Source organism: Oryzias latipes, assembly GCF_053564925.1.
Source record: "Oryzias latipes strain Hd-rR chromosome 1 unlocalized genomic scaffold, Olatipes_Hd-rR_3.1 chr1_Y".
NCBI lineage: Eukaryota > Metazoa > Chordata > Actinopteri > Beloniformes > Adrianichthyidae > Oryzias > Oryzias latipes.
The window spans coordinates 6540669-6556587 of record NW_027616335.1 but is presented as its reverse complement, the minus strand read 5'-3'; the positions used below and the strand labels follow the sequence as shown (position 1 = coordinate 6556587).

Genomic DNA, 15919 nt, shown 5'->3' with positions numbered 1-15919 from the left:
TAGCAGGGCTTAAAAAAAACTTTAAAGGAAAATGCATACACAAATCCTAATTTACGCACAAATCAAGAATTACGCACGCACAAATCCGACTGAGTCTAATTTCTCTCCATAGAGAACACGTCAATGTACGGGTGGGGTCATCTAAGATAGCACAAGGGTTAATAAACTTTTGTCTTAAAAAAAACTTCAGTGTCGTCAATGCATGTCTCTTATTCTTCTTTTACTGCTACGGTAACGAACACGTTTCCCACGTGTGGGAACCACAAAGTATTTCTGATTTTTATATTACAGGATGAGTCTTGGCTTTATAATTACAAATTTGGCCCTGATCTCAATTATAGTCCAGGTTCTTATCTGACTCGCCTTTCATTCTGTTTAAGTTAAGTGTTAATGCAATGTAAATTTCAAAAGTTATTTTTGTGTTGATGAGACTGTATCAGAAATTAGATTACAAACATGTTTCAACAGTTGGTCCTAACTGTGTTAGTCTGGTGGTCTTTTTGTTAACATCTACTTCTGTAATGTAGAAAATAAATGCAATTTTTTTGAGAAATGTTCCTGACATTTATTTTATGAAAAATAATTATTTTTGTTCTACTTGTTTTTGCTAAATGTTTGTGCATTTGAGCGCTTTCAGCAATGGACCATTAAAACACCCCTGATTTAAACCATGTGATGGTACAGTCTGTTGAGGTTCCGCGCGGGAGCGGAAAACGTGCATCCGGCGGAGAAAGGAAGAGGTAGGTAGCGGTGCATTTTCACACAAGATATACATACACATATACATTTTTGAAGAACCTGCCGTACTGTCGGTAAAGCTTAAATGCTTAAACATTTCTTAAATACATTAAGGTGCAATAAAAGGGTTGTTACGGTGGCTTTATCAGCAATGAACAGCTAGGAGCCAGCTAGCTTGTCTGCAGCAGCATGGGGATTTCTTAACTAACTGGTGTAAATTGTCTTTACGATTCAAGGACGGTGTTTGCGACACCTAATATTGCACGTTTAAATTTTCTGTTGTGAACATCGCTGCCACACGGTCTACGCGTTCGTGTCAAACCATTAACGAAGCAGAATTTAATCGCATTTTTGCGTGTTTATTTTTCCAGCTTCTCATCACGTCAAGACTCCAGCATGGCTCGAGACTGGAAACCAGGGGACCTTATTTTTGCTAAAATGAAGGGGTATCCTCACTGGCCTGCAAGAGTAAGTCTTAAGCAAATATAAAACAACTCAACGCTTTTCTTTCATTTATAACGAAGCAAAACGCCGGTGTGTGGAATATCAACTGTTGTCTTTCCAGATCGATGAGGTCCCGGATGGGGCTGTAAAGCCATCCAACATCAAGTACCCCATATTTTTCTTTGGCACCCATGAAACGTAGGTGAAACGCCCTTTTGATGGTTTTGCATTAATTGATGTAGAGCAGTGTACATTTATCTTGTTTATGAGTTGGCTTTTAATTGACTACAAAATATTGCTAATAATGCTCAAAGGAAGAAAAAACGATTTTACTTCAGAACAGTTCATGTTTAATCTTATTCTGTTCAAGTGAAAATGCAAAAACTCAAACTTTGTTGCACAATTGTAATGAAGTTCGGACACAGATGTTCTTTTCACAAATGAGCTTTAGAAACACACTTTCACTCGTTACAACTCATTTTCATTTCATTCCTTTATTTATTTCTTAGTAACCCTTGTGCTATCCTAGGCACTTTAACGTTGGGAGTTGGGTCATCTAGACCCACTAGACAGTGCTCTGAACCTTTTTTCTTCAATGATTTGTGATCTTCACTGTTGTCCATGGATTACATGAAATCTTTCCACCTTTATCCACCTATGTCATGGTAGGGAGAACATGTCAATGTAAGGTGGGGTCATCTAAGATAGCACAAAGGTTTAATGAAAAAAAAATGAAAATATTGATTGTTCAAAATGGTTACATGTTTGTTGTACAATATTGAAAGTTTTCATGATTGGAAAGGAGCAGAATTGAAGAATACAATTCTTATAATTGTCTGTTCCCTTTTAAACATTGCATCATATTTACATTTCTCACACATCAACATGTACAGTTCAAATAAACACAGTAAATACATTCCATTCATTTACTACATACATTCCGAACATGCCATTCAACTATCAAGTTTGTACAATCTAATTTGTTTATTTTTATACATCCGTTTAAATTGAATAATGATTTAACCATCTTTTAACTGAATCTCCTGGGAGTTTTACCCCTGCTTTAGACAAACACTTTTGCTTTAGTTTTGTTCGAGCAAACTGTGGTTTGAAATCAAATTTTCTGCTATGATTTTCATCCGCTGTTGTAAAACTAAAAAGCTTGTGTAAGTCTTCTGTTAAATCTCTGTTTCTGCAATTCAATTACATTTTTAAGTTTCAATATACCTGGTTTAGTGAAAAGTTCATTTGTGTGATCTCTAACTTTAGCTTTGTGAATACTTGGACTAGCTCTCTTGTGTAATAAATTAAGGCCATTCTATTAGTTTCATATGTATTTCCCACACTTCAATACAATATGTAAAATGAGGTCAAACCAAAGAGCAATATAACATGTGCATAATATGACATGGTCAAATAGATTTTGATTTGTTCACTGCATGACTCACTGCATGATACTTTGACTCTTTCCATTAGGTGACACTTTAGAAATATTATCTTACAGTTTCTGTGGGGAGATCTGGACATAATTACCAGGCTAACCAAGACATAACTTTGATTTGCTATCAAAGTGATACTAGGTCATAACAATGTAGTATTAGTAACAACATGATGCTAAGCTGCATTCATTAGAAAGTGATCTTTGAGATGTGTCCTGTTCTTTGTTTTTTTTGTTCTGTCATGCACTGTTTACCTGGATTTTCCATGCACTAAAATACAAAAACAAAACTCTCAGGAAACTCTTTTTGTGTATCCAATGCATCTCATTATTTATTATTAGAAAAGTAATAAATACTTAATGTGGAAGCAAACAGGACATGCAAATATTTCCTTCAAATTCAATGTCTTACAACAGATACGAACTGGCTGTGTTGTTCGTTTACTTAACCTTTATCTGCTAAGAAATGACCGTCTTCTCGCTAAACTGAACATTTTTACATGCACAAACGCACACATCTATGTGATGAGGCTGAAACTACTGACAGTGTTTTCATACCTGATATTTTCTATTTTACAGAGCGTTTCTTGGTCCAAAAGACATCTTCCCTTATTTGCTCAACAAAGAGAAGTATGCAAAGCCCAACAAAAGAAAAGGCTTCAATGAAGGATTGTGGGAGATTGAGAATAACCCAAAAGTTGAGCTTACAGCACCCAAGGTGTTTCTTTTGCACTAATTCTTGCTTTAAGATTTAAGGAGGCTTTGACTGTAAATGAAAGAGTTTAACAGTTCTAGTTTAATTATTCATGTAAATGAACACAATCATAGTTTTGCTAACAGAAATGTTTTCTTTTCTTGGCTGTGAGGCACTTTAAAACCTACAGCATGCTTATGTTTTTACCATTCTGCCAATTAATGGGTATATTTTTGTAAATAAATACTTTAAAAAAAACATGAATTTAGTTTGTAAACAAATACGGCATTTGAACAAAACTGAGTTTTCTAAAATGTCTTCTGTCTGTGAAAATCAAATCAATGCATAAAATTATTTCACATGAATTTCTCTAAGAAAAGCTGGTTTGCTTGTAGTTAACATTGATCAAACTCCAGTTTGTTTTTCAGCCGGTTCCCCCCCACTCTTTTATGGAAAAGGATTCAGACAGCAGTCCAGAGGCAGAGGAGGATGCAGGTGACCAAGAAGTCCAATCCAAAGTAAGGTTTAGAAATTCATCTCACTTTTTCCCCCTCAGAGCTTATTTAAATGTGATTTTTACATCCAAATGAATTCCATATGACAGCAGGAACTAGCTGACATGCTGTAGGAATTAGGGCTATAATTAATAGAATCAATAATTTCCAGAATCGATTCAAAAGCGATTCACCAGAGCCTGGATTGATTGGATTCAATTTTGACTCATTTAGTCATATTTGTATAGAAATACATTAATAATCTACATATGTTTTTCTATTGACCTAATACAGTTTACATCCTGTATAAATGTAAAACAATAATAAAAACAATGAGATTATTAACTCCATACAGTGTTACAGGATTTCTCAAATGGAGAAGCTCCAACAAAAATGTACAGATCATTAACAGATTACAATAATAAATGTTCTGCCTCTTCTGGATGTCTCTCCTGTTTCTGATTGGCCAATAGGTAGATGGAGCTCGCTCTTTAGCATTATGGTTTATTCCAGAAGATTGGACAAAAACTGTGCTTTAGACCACAAAACGTTACTTAAAAAAACATTTCATTAAAAGTTTGGAAAATGTATGCCTGTGAGTATATAAAGCTGTTCATTTAGTCAGCAAATGTATGTTTAGGAAGACTGAGCGTTAGCCGTCCAATGGGAAGTTCCATTATACGTTATCAAGCTAGAAGGCTTTGGCTTTACTGCTGTTAGGTCACCGTAAAAGGAAAGGCAGAAAAGATCGATCTCTACTTTTACGGATCGATTATTGATCTGTTAATCTTGGATCGATTCAGATTGATTTTTATCAACCCAGCCTTAGTAGAAATGGGACCATTATTCTGCATTAGAATGAATGTCATGTAAGTTTGGATGATGCTGAACAAAAGTTGCTAACTGTTCTCCCTTTGATGACTTCATTAATCCCACCATCCCATGCTGTGTCTCTGCATGCAGGTTCCAGGAAGTGAGGCTGAGCATGAGAATGAAGAGCAGGAGGATGACGAAGAGGGGAGGTGTCTGATATCTGAGTCTCAGAGTCAGGATGTACGTGCTTTGCATGCTGGGATAGCATAATAAGTCAGTTATTGCTGGCAGCCACAAAGAACTGTCTGTTTCTAGCCTTGGTGTCTTTTCTTTATCAAAGCTTGTATTGTATACATGGGTTGTTTAGGCTTTTGGTATTTTTTTAAAAATAGTTCTTTTTATTGTCTTGCTAAGGAGCCTGTGACCTGACATGGGTAAAATAATAAATATCTTGTTCCCACACAATAATTAGTTTGTGTGAGTGAAATAATTAGTCATACATAAACACGGATGTGAGCAATAGTTATATTTACAGCAGACACCTTCACATTTCTATCTGTGTCTCATTACATTGCATGGAAGACACGGATGATGTTTAGAGATCAGATTTATACATTTTAAAAAGCTCTACAAAAGCATTATACTCCTTAGCAGTCATTTTACATCAGAAGGCTAGTTGGTACATGCCACGTATGGGATATGTGTGATGCATGATGGGATACAGCTCCACTGTTATGCATCAGCTAAACACCAGAGGGCGTTGTTGATCTGTAATCAGTCTCAGGCTTCTCCAGTCCTGTTCCTTGTGAGCTGATGCCCTGCTTGTTCTGCAGCTAACCCTGCTTCAGCAAATGCTGATGAGCTGGATTGAGAGTTCCCAGTTTCTGCGTGACTGAGCTCACCTGATCCAGGTGACCAGTTATAAATGCAGCGGGGTTAGCTGCAAAGCATGCAGGGCAGTAGCTCACAAGGAACAGACGGTAAGAAGACAATTTAATCATCTCCATTTTCAGGGATCATCTCAGAAAGAATTAACAGATGCTTCAAAAGCCAAGAGAGGAAGAAAGAAAAAGGTTGGTCATGAACATTTCTACATTTTGTCTATGAAAGAGTTGGAAATCTTTCTAAGGAGAACGTTAACTACTTTGCAGAGTGAATCAGAACAAGAAAATGAAAAAGATGAAGCCCCTGCAAGTCCTGTCAGTCCATCTGGTAAGTGTGATGTGCAATGCTGACATCTTCCCGGTGTTAAAAAGACCCATTGAAGTGCACAGCACAATAGTTTAGATCTGCTGCAGGAGAATGGAATAACAAACACTAAAAACTCAAAGCAGATTTCAATGAAAATGTCTCAGAATTATTGCAGTTATCCATAAAGTGGAAGTATTTTCTGAATGTGTTTCTTGGTGTTTTTAGGTGGAGATCCTCTTAAACGACGAGGCAGGAAGCCCAAAAGTGAGAAGTTGCATTTGCTTCAGCAACAAGACCATCACGGATCAGGAAGTGAAATGTCAGTACCTCCCAAAAAAGAAGTGCTGCATTTCCAACAAACTTCCATATCTAATGTTCAAATGATGCAGACAAACACAAGTGTACAACTGCTGTCCTTCTATTGGTCAGTAAAGCTTTGCATCTTTTCTTAGGGAAACAGCAGAACCAGAGAAAAAGAGGAAGAGGGCATCGGAGGACAAGACCCACTGTGAAGAAGAAAGGAGGAAGAAGAGGGACGGTAGTAAAGGCAAGGAGTTGGAATGGAAAGAGCCGGAAGCCAAGAAGAAGAGGCAGACCAAAGACGACGGCTCGTCTGGCTCTGACGATGACGAGGCAACTCAGCATGATCACACACACGATGACTTATGCTCATCACATGAAGACATTCTCAGTTAATATTCTCCTGCCATCCATTTTATTTTTATCTTAGGAAAACAAAGGTAATAATAAAAAACAACAAAACTCCGAAATGGACAAAGATGGGCGTCGGCAGAAAGCTGATGAAGGGAAAGAGTAAGTATGTGAAGAATATTCAGTGAAATCTAAAAGCCCCCGTGTTTTTACTTTGTAGTCCAAGCAGAAGTAGTGAGTTCACAATGGCTGATAATTCATTTCTTTGTGACAGTTATTGATAGTTCCACTTGGACTTAGTTACTAAACTGCTTGATGCAAAAGCAATCAGGTCTTTAGTTGAATAGCGTTCTAATTCAATCAAATTTGATTTAATATTGTGATTTGCTCTATTTTTTATAGTTTTTTTCCTTTTAGGTAAAGAGTAAAAATCAGTTGTTTGTAAAACTAGAATGTAAATTCTGCATTCTGAGTCTGTGCTAGAACTAGGATTACATAAAGGTCGCAAATGGCTATTTCATACAATTCAAAGACTTAGATGAGGCTGCAGAGGTGACGGTTATTGAAAAAGCAGAAATGAGAAATGAAACACATTTTCTCCAATAATGAGACAACTAGTGTCTTATCTTTTGCACTTCCACCTATAAACTCTGGATTATGAGAGATTCTTTTTGATTTTCAGACCAAACAAAGACGGCGCAAAGAAAACTGAGGCAGGGGTCAAGAAAAAAGGTGTGCAGGAGTTTAATCTTTTTGGCATTTCAGTTCAGAACCTAAGCGTCTGTCGTCTGAAGTCAGTAAATTTGGTTTTTCTAAGTAATTTGTCTGGTTTCTTTCGTCTACTCAGAGATGTCTACTGACATGAAGCTCCAGAGGCTCCACACGCAGATCAAAATGTCCCTGAAAATAGACAACCCGGTAATCTGTTGAATCTATATCACATGCTAAAACTCCTTTGATCTTTTCAAACCAGAGTGTTACCCTGGAATGAAGGACAGCATCTTGTGCTGTTTCCTTACAGCTTAACCACATTTCCTTTTCTTTATGTTGACCTGAAATGCACTTTCATTGGTCTGATGTTGGTTCCTGCCTTTCCCCCTACCAGGATGTGAAGAAATGCTTGGATGCTTTAGATGAGATCAGCTCTCTTCAGGTCACGACTCAGCATCTTCAGAAACACAGTGATCTCATTTCCACACTCAAAAAGGTAAACCTCTAAAGAAAATGTTTTAAATCTCATCCCACTGCTGACAAAAAACGGGATTTGTGTTTTAGATCCGCCGATTTAAAGCTAGCCAAGACATAATGGACAAAGCCACCATGCTGTATAACAAGTTCAAGAGCATGTTCCTGGTTGGAGAAGGGGACTGTGTGCTCAGCCAAGTGCTCAACAAGTCTTTAGCTGAACAGCGGCAATACGAGGAAGCAAAGAAAGGGGCGCTCAAAAAAGCTGAGCAAGTCAAAGAAAACGCTGCAGGTACAAAATATAGATTTACTGTTTTCTTTTTGGTACATTCAAATACTTCTGTGAGTTTAGAAATATCAATCTGAATCTCAGTTTCTTCTTTGTTGTTGCTGTCTGATTATAACAGGAGGACAGGAGAAGTTTTTTCTTAACAAAACAATGCAGAAAACCAAAGTTAAAAAAAATTGTGACATTTCATCAAACAAATGTTTTTTTAGAAGTTTATTTGTGCCAAAACAAACTTTGGATACAAATGTTTTTATAGAAAAAAGGATGTTCTTTAGTGACAAATCAATAATGAGCAGTAAGTCACATCTAAACCAGCCAAAGACCAGAAACCTTAAAGCGCCTCATGCAGTTTCCTGTCCTCTTCCAGGGGAGATCAGAAGGTCTCTGTGGTTTGCAGACAGAACCGGTTCAAAGATTTCCAGCCACATCCTTGCTGGAGTTCAGTTTTTCCAACACGGGTCCATAGTTTAGTCAAAGGTCTTGGTTTTTGGGTTCAAAGTTTAGCTAATTGGTGTAAAATCCTTCAATTGAATGGAAGTCTGGAGTGCTGCATGTGTTATCACATGCTTTTCTTTCTGTGGTAGTTGGAATTGTGAAATGACATTTCATCAAGACTGAAGTGGTGATTGTTTCAGACTCTACTGACAAGGTGACCAACGGTGAGATGAGTCCTGCAGAAAAGAAGGAAGAGATGGAGCAGGAGAAGTTCCTGGAAGACTCAGCAGCTGCAGAAAACCACAGGTGTTTGATGGAAAACTTCAGTGTTAAATAAATGGATCCTAAATGTTAAAGGACATTTGTTTTAGGCTTATCCTCTTTTTTCCATTAGTGCCTACACTATATTACCAAAGTATTGGCCTAGCCATCCAAATGATCAGAATCAGTTTTCTAATCACTTTGTCCAGCCACAGGTGCATAAAATCAAACACTTTGGCATGCAGACTGTTTTTACAAACACCTGTGAAAGAATGGGCCGCTCTCAGGAGCTCTGTGTATTCCAGCGTGGAACTGTCATAGGACTCCACCTGTGCAACAAATCCCAGTGAGAAATCTTGGTGGAGAAGGAATTATGGTGTGGGCCTGTTTTTCAGGACTTGGGCTTGGCCTCTTAGTTCTGGTGAACTGAACTCTGAATGCTTCAGGATACCAAAACATTTTGGACAGTTCCATGCTCTCAACCTTATGGGAACAGTTCGTAGAGCCAAGACTGAGAGCCAGGCCTTCTCCACCAACATCAGTGTGTGACCTCACATCAGTGTGTGACCTCAAGAGATGAAGGTGTAATAGGGGGCTAGGAATGGGGTGGCACTTTAGTTCATATGGGAGTAAAGGCACGTGAGCAAATACGTTTGGTAATATAGGATATATTTTTGGATCTTGTTTTTTTTTTTTACTCTAGAGGTCCAAAGGCTCAAGAAGAGGCCACCTGAGCATCTGGCTCACCTGCAGAGGTTGGCTGCTGTGCTGACACCACCTTTTCTAGAACTGGGTTCCAGATAAAGAGTTGCTGCTCTGAGGCGTCACTACATGAACCAGCAACCCCCCAATGACTGACTGCATATTTGTTGGAAATAAACTTGTAGACACCTTATTATGCTACTTACATAGTTAACCCACAGCAGAAATGAGTGAATGTTTGCGATCAGGAACCTGATTGGTCTGTTTGAGCTGTGCACTTCCTGTTTTGGATGCATGGTTTTTCCTGCTGAATCTGCTCTGGCCTTCAGTTCACATGATCTGGAATTCATGAGAATGTCTGAACGCTTGCTGGATGAGCACTTTGATGGATGTACAACTAACTATGGAACTGCCAAAGTCAAAGCTATTTTTTTAAACCATGTTAAAGTTTTCTTTTCAACGTAGATGTACTTAAGACTTGTGTTTGTGTCCTTCTGAAATAAAGTCATAACATTCTTCTTATTTTGCCTCACAGTAAATCCCTAAATTAAAATTTTAACCTAAGGTGACCCCAAAACAACAAAGACGTTTTTGCTGATGTTTATTAATGTTACAGAAAAACAAGTCTGGAAACAAAATAACTTTATTGGAAAAATGTTACTCAGAACAAATTTACAGCCTGTTAGAAGACAAAAACAAACATTTCCTTCAGAAATAAAGAAGATTTTACTGCTCAACAGTCAAACATAATTCCTTGAGGCTTCAGCACAGAAAAGCTTTAGTTTAAAGCACCTCGATCCACATAAGGATAAGCTGAAAACTCTCCCAGTTTGTTGCCGTCAGCATCGTAATGCAGCATCCGGAAGCATTTGTCACAAAAGAGACACGGGTCGCTTGGAGCAAACTGGTCACTAGTGGTGTACCATCTAGAAGTGTCAAAAAGATGGAATTATTAGTTTAAGAAAAGACTAATATTACTGGGAATGTTTGTTTTTCCAAACCTGGCAATAAAGAGATGGCAGACGGCACACTTCTGTGTGAGGACTTTGTGTTTGTGTGTGAGCATAGGGTACAGCTTCTTATCCAAGCAATCGTATTTGTGGACCAGCCTGTAATGAGTCAAGAAAGTTAGGATTTTGAGGTGTTCACTTCCACGATTCCAAGAGCTGCTTTCAGCTGTGGTTAGATGAATGCAAGGCAGCTTCACTTCAGCTTTTGCTCATTTACGCCACAACCAACAAAGCAAACCAAGCCAGTGAGCCAAAACTCAACAGTTTACTGTTTACTGGGTTTTCTTTAAGCGCCTTCCTTCAGGGGTTTGTCACCATCAATCACACCAGAATTCACTCTTGTGATTGGGCTTCAGTTGGAGAGCGGATGCACTTCCTGACTCAACCCCCTGGCTCATGGAACCATGTGAGAGTGCCCCCATGTGGTCTCAGTAACTTACTGCATGTGGTGGTCCTAGATTGTCTGCTTTTTAGGACTAACCTGGTCCAGCCCTACTTAACCTGAGTGAGGTAAGGCATGTCCAGAGAGGCATTGTGTCAGGAAGGGCATCCGGCGTCAGTTATTGGCATCAGCTGGAGCTGCAGTGAAATGCCACTTCTACTAATGAAAAGAGGTGGAGCCTTCTTGAAGTGAAAGCGGCTGCTGAGCACACTGGAAGCACCGACCTGACGTCTGTGATGATGACCAGATGTTCACAGTCCCCCTGATGGCAGTACAGGTACGGGAAGCCCACCTTCAGCTTCAGATCCTGGAGCAGCGTGTCCTCCATCTTGGCTTGTGTGAATGGTGGGAAGTTATGGGATTTGGCCCAATTTATAGTAGTTCTGCACCACAATAAATAGAAAGTTCACCAACAGAACTGCTTTAAATATGATGTACTTCTGCATTTTGAGGTTTGGTTCAACATTTTTGGGAGCATTTCCTCTAAGGGACTTTATTGCTTTTTAATTCATTTTAAAATAAATTTAAAAAAAAGTTTGTTTTGTTGTTATGTGTGACGACAACACATACATGCTGATGTCTTGGCACTCTGGGAATCTCATGTCATTGTAGAAAACTCCCTCAAAGAAAAAAAAGGCAGACTTGAAATGATCCTGAAACAGAATATGACAAAGTATTACCTTCAGGTTAAGCTTCTTTTCAAGTATCACAATCACTGCAGCAGTTTGGTGTAAAGTCAGATCCGAGTCACCTTGCAGAGGAAATCTGGAGCCATGTCTGGTGTCCTGCTGAACTCGCCGCACACTTGCAAGTCGCTGATGCAGCAGATAGCGTCTCTGAGCTCGGTGAGGTTGTGGGAGCCCGTCATCAGCAGAGTCATGTGGGGTCTGATGTAATTAAACTGTGGAAGATGAACTAATGGTTGATCTGCTTCTCAGGAATCCAAACAAAATGTTTTTTTTCTTGTCAGACTGTAAGTCAGAGACGACTAAAATGTACCTTCTCAAAAACAGCAGGGTAGTAGACGTTGATGGTCAGAATGATTTCCCCTTCAGGAATCCGGTCACTCTCTGTTTTTGGTGTCCGGCCAACAATTAGACGCTCCTGGTTTTCACACAGACAAAAGAGTCTTAGGTTACTCTTCTCAAATAACACACTTTGCACAAATGGGACTAACATTTTTTTTAAACATGTCTTCACCCTAGAACAAGGCTGATCTGCTGATTCCAATTTCTGCAGGTTTTTTAAAAATGACTTGTATTCCACAAACACTCCAAGTTTCCTCATTGTAGCTTTGCTCACTTCACTGCCATAAGATCAAGAGACGCTGACTGTACCTCTGCTTCTTCCTGCTTTAGTCGTAGCCTGATCACTAGCCGCGGTTACATGGGCAAAATATCTTGACTGGATCAATGGTCAGATTAGAATTCAACCATGTACACGGGCCCAGAAACCCTTTTTCCGATTAGAATGAACGTTCACATGGTCACGCTTTTGGTCGGAATAAATCATTTGGGCATGCGTAGTAGTGTTGAAAATACCCGAAAAGGGGAAATGAGTCCCGTTGTAAACAAACTGCCACAGTAGACAACTGGCAGCTCGGTAATATTCCAGATGATCTTCTAAACCTGCTTTTATTAATGTTATGATATTATGAAGCGCCTGTTCGGTCAACATTTTATTTTTAATCCTTGTGGTCAGTGCTTTTCTTGTGGAAGATGGAGGAACTGGAGGAACCCAGGGTTCTTCCAGCTCCCACGAGAGGCTAACACACGCGCTAACAAAATTAGCCTTGTTTGATGAACACAAAATCCATGCGGGAAACGCTGCAATATGCATCTTGGCTGCACGTAAATATTTGGGAATATCATCAGCCTTTATTTTGTCAGGACACGACGGAAACACAAATCCACGTGACTGTTTGAACGGCTTCTAAGGACTGAGTGACATTTCTGCTTTAAAAAGTTCGCACACCGCCCCAAAGCCGCTGTGTGTGAGCTGGCGGTCCGACTCCGACCTCTGCTTGGACACACGGTTATCCTGAGTCCGGCAGCCGCTAACCCAGATTGCAGTCCGAATTATTCCAGACATAACAGAACAATAAAACGCACACGCAGCAAAGCATCCTCCCTTTCCCTCAAACACAAAGTTACTAATCCAGCTGCTCTGCTCAGAGATACAGTTCGCTCGGTCCACCGGCACCCGAGCCCAGACCGGGCAGGGTTCAGACGTCACGAGGCACAAAGCGCACCTCCCCTCTTAACCCCCTCGCAGGGTTTAAGAGGGGAGAGGCGAATAGCCAGCGGGGCGAGAGCGGAGCGGCACTTCACACCGGGCCTCTGCAGAGCAGCTGGTCGGTCCTGTTTGAGCTCCAAAGCTTTCTCTGGAGCGAAACATCGCCTATGCATGACATTAAACCAGAGCAGTAGTGACACAGGATTGGATAAACAATCGGCATAACCCACCTATCTCGATGGATCGGAAAGAAATTTTGATTCGAACAAGTCTGATCGGGGCAGAGTATTCCGAACAGCGTGTTTACATGACGCATTTTTCTTCTGATCAGGCGGTCTTTCGATTACTTTTGCCCATGTAAACGCAGCTACTGCAAATGTTGCATTCTCAGCTTTGTGGTTGTTTTTCTAATGCTAAATAGTGGGTTTTTGTTCCAAATGTTTTTGTTGCTTACGACGTATGACTTACCCCTGCAGAAATTGGAAACTGGCATTCTTTACCTATTCTTTCTCCCCGCCAAAAAACCTACCAAAATGACCATTTCACTGATAGAAAGTCTGACATTTGCTACACTGGAGGACAGTCCAGCAGTCTACCTTCCTTCACAGCAGAAACTGGCAGGATCTCAGGCTTTTGTAGAGGCAGATTAAAATGGGGGTTAAGATCAATTTCACATGCAAGTCAATCAACAACCGTACCCATCGGAAATCGGAGTACAGAGAAGGACAAAAGTGAATTTTCTCATCCCCTAACATCAAGTTAGATTGAATGACTTTAAAGTAACCCACCAGCTCATCAGCATAGAGATCATGTCGGTTCTTGTTGACCTTTAGAGAAGCTTTGTGATCTTGCCTTTTTTTTCTTTGTCTGTTAGAGGAAAGAGAACAGATACTTCATCAAGCAGCATTGGAGCTTAAAACAGCAGAACTCTTAGTGAGATGTTTTTACATCAGAGTTTTCAGTGTTGAGTCTGGAGGAACAACTTCTGTATCAGGCAGCTCATCTTCAGCATGGCAACGAAGGGAATCCAGGCTGGAAAAAAAAAAGTGTGACATCTGATTGGGGATAGAGTCGTCAAAAGTAAGAGAATGTCCTCAAGCTTATTAGCTTTTCGATAGAAGTCAATCTACTTCCTGTTTGATTGTGGAGAAAATTCCAACAGAAGGCAAAGTTTAAAAAATTATCAATTAAAACAATTTGTAAAAGGTATTTTTTTAACATTACTCATGATGTGTTACAAATAATTGTCTTTATTCATCCAAACGTGAATGCACAAGTGTTTTTTAAATGAATAACTCTTAAATATTTAGCTGCTTGATTTGGAGTAAAATTATGTTAAAAATATGAATTTTAAGTTGAAAGGACATTTTTGTAATTCACTTCCTCTTTGTTAGCTTAACGTTTGTTAGCAACGCAACTCGCTTTCTTTAACTGCTGCAACTTGGATTATTTTAAGAGGTACAAGTTTAATACTTATTAAAAAAAAATTTTTTTTTACTTTTTACAAAAATCACACTAAATACTTTACAACAAGGTAGCTGTGTCTACCTGCAGACGGATCTGAGCTCAGCCATGGTCTCCTCACTGATCCCCATCGCCTCTGCAAAGTTAGCTTCAAATGTGTCTTTGTCTTCTTGTTGGTATGAATAATCCTTGGGCCTCAGTCTTGTCAGCCATCCGTCTCGCACTGAGCCGATGCGAAACGGTTTGGTGTTAACGCCAATGTATTCATAGTCAGGGATGTCTGTGTCTGGAACCGACGACTGCTCGGACGCCGCCATGTTTCTAAACAAGAGGACGGAAAAAAACGTAGAAGAAGAGGACTCTTCCGTGTGATAGGCATTATGGGTAATGTAGGATAATCTCACTTATTTATATGTCAAAACTATTTGCATAAAACGAATCCTTTCGGGTTCTGAAAATATGTGTTTTTCATATTGTCATTAACTTCCACACAGCTCCCATGAAAATTAGCAACATTTAAAAGTATGTAGCCTCTCAATGAATTTAAGCCACATTACTCAAATTCTTTTTTTTAACTTTTTCTTTGTGGATTTTCCTGTCTTTAATGCCCGTAGGCTGTGTAAGCAAGAGCCTGACAGTCAACTCAAATATGTTAATCCCAATGAGTTATATCACTAGAGGAGACATCACGTGGTTCCTCATGGGAGGAGAGCACCGCCATCTTGGTGAGGTCGAGTTACTACTGCAGTGCATGCATGTGAACACATTTTTTGCATAATACCAGTTCATTGTGCGGGTTTCAACTGCCAAAATCAGAGAACTGAGTCCATGAAGGAGGAAGGTATATCATTTCACAGGTAAGGACTATCATTTTTTTCTTATAATGCTGCAGGGGCTTCATTAATCATACACATGTTGACATGCATGATGCTGCAGGGCTGTTATCAACATGCTGCATGATGTACGGATAATTTGCTGTCGAAATAAATGTACATTTTATTTTGCTAAACCTGTATATACAGCATACTAGGCTATTATAGTAATATAGATTTATACATTTCTGACTCAGTGACTGAATTTTTCTTGCAGGTTTCCAATGGATTCAGACTTAAGGAAAAAGTGGACCTTAGCTATTGAAGGAATTTATATTTTTTTGGTCTTTATTTCTCTTAGGCTTTTTATCTTATCTTTATTTCATTGAAGGTTCTCTTTCAGGTTTACTGTGTGTGGTTCCCGTACTTTGAATTTCAAAGGGGCTTCCTGAACATTGCATATGTAAAGAGGTTTTAGGGCTGGAGCTCCAAACTCATCTTCCTTCAGCAGAAACAGTCTTTGGCTACGTTCACACTGCAGGGCTTAATGCTCAATTCCGATTTTTTGAAAAAATCCGAATTATTTGCTAGACCGTTCACATTTCCAAGTAAATCCGAACT

The 15919-nt window shown here is 39.4% G+C and overlaps 2 protein-coding genes across 5 annotated transcripts; one reads left to right on the top strand and one right to left on the bottom strand.

Moving 5' to 3' along the window:
- Positions 1-626: 626 nt before the first annotated feature.
- On the top strand, positions 627-9857 carry psip1a (PC4 and SFRS1 interacting protein 1a). Of its 4 annotated transcripts, none has more exons than XM_023960925.2 (17): positions 627-740; positions 1110-1206; positions 1304-1380; positions 3200-3338; positions 3731-3832; positions 4772-4861; positions 5635-5694; positions 5773-5833; positions 6038-6131; positions 6265-6445; positions 6543-6625; positions 7146-7195; positions 7311-7381; positions 7569-7670; positions 7739-7940; positions 8573-8678; positions 9337-9857. In XM_023960925.2, the coding sequence occupies exons 1-17, from the start codon at positions 676-678 to the stop codon at positions 9365-9367; spliced, it is 1611 nt and encodes a 536-aa protein (XP_023816693.2). In that variant the 5' UTR covers positions 627-675; the 3' UTR covers positions 9368-9857. The 4 variants fall into 4 exon arrangements, with proteins under 4 accessions (XP_023816693.2, XP_078799623.1, XP_078799625.1 ...); XM_078943497.1 differs by having other exon boundaries at positions 628-740; positions 3743-3832; XM_078943499.1 differs by lacking the exon at positions 627-740 and adding an exon at positions 767-812 and having other exon boundaries at positions 3743-3832.
- A 107-nt stretch (positions 9858-9964) lies between these two features.
- On the bottom strand, positions 9965-14860 carry LOC101169165 (snRNA-activating protein complex subunit 3). Its single transcript, XM_023962164.2, has 9 exons — positions 14571-14860; positions 13971-14054; positions 13811-13889; positions 11787-11891; positions 11539-11688; positions 11358-11440; positions 11012-11170; positions 10337-10444; positions 9965-10261 (listed from the first exon to the last, which is right to left on the bottom strand). The coding sequence occupies exons 1-9, from the start codon at positions 14801-14803 to the stop codon at positions 10114-10116; spliced, it is 1149 nt and encodes a 382-aa protein (XP_023817932.1). The 5' UTR covers positions 14804-14860; the 3' UTR covers positions 9965-10113.
- Between the last annotated feature and the right edge of the window lie 1059 nt (positions 14861-15919).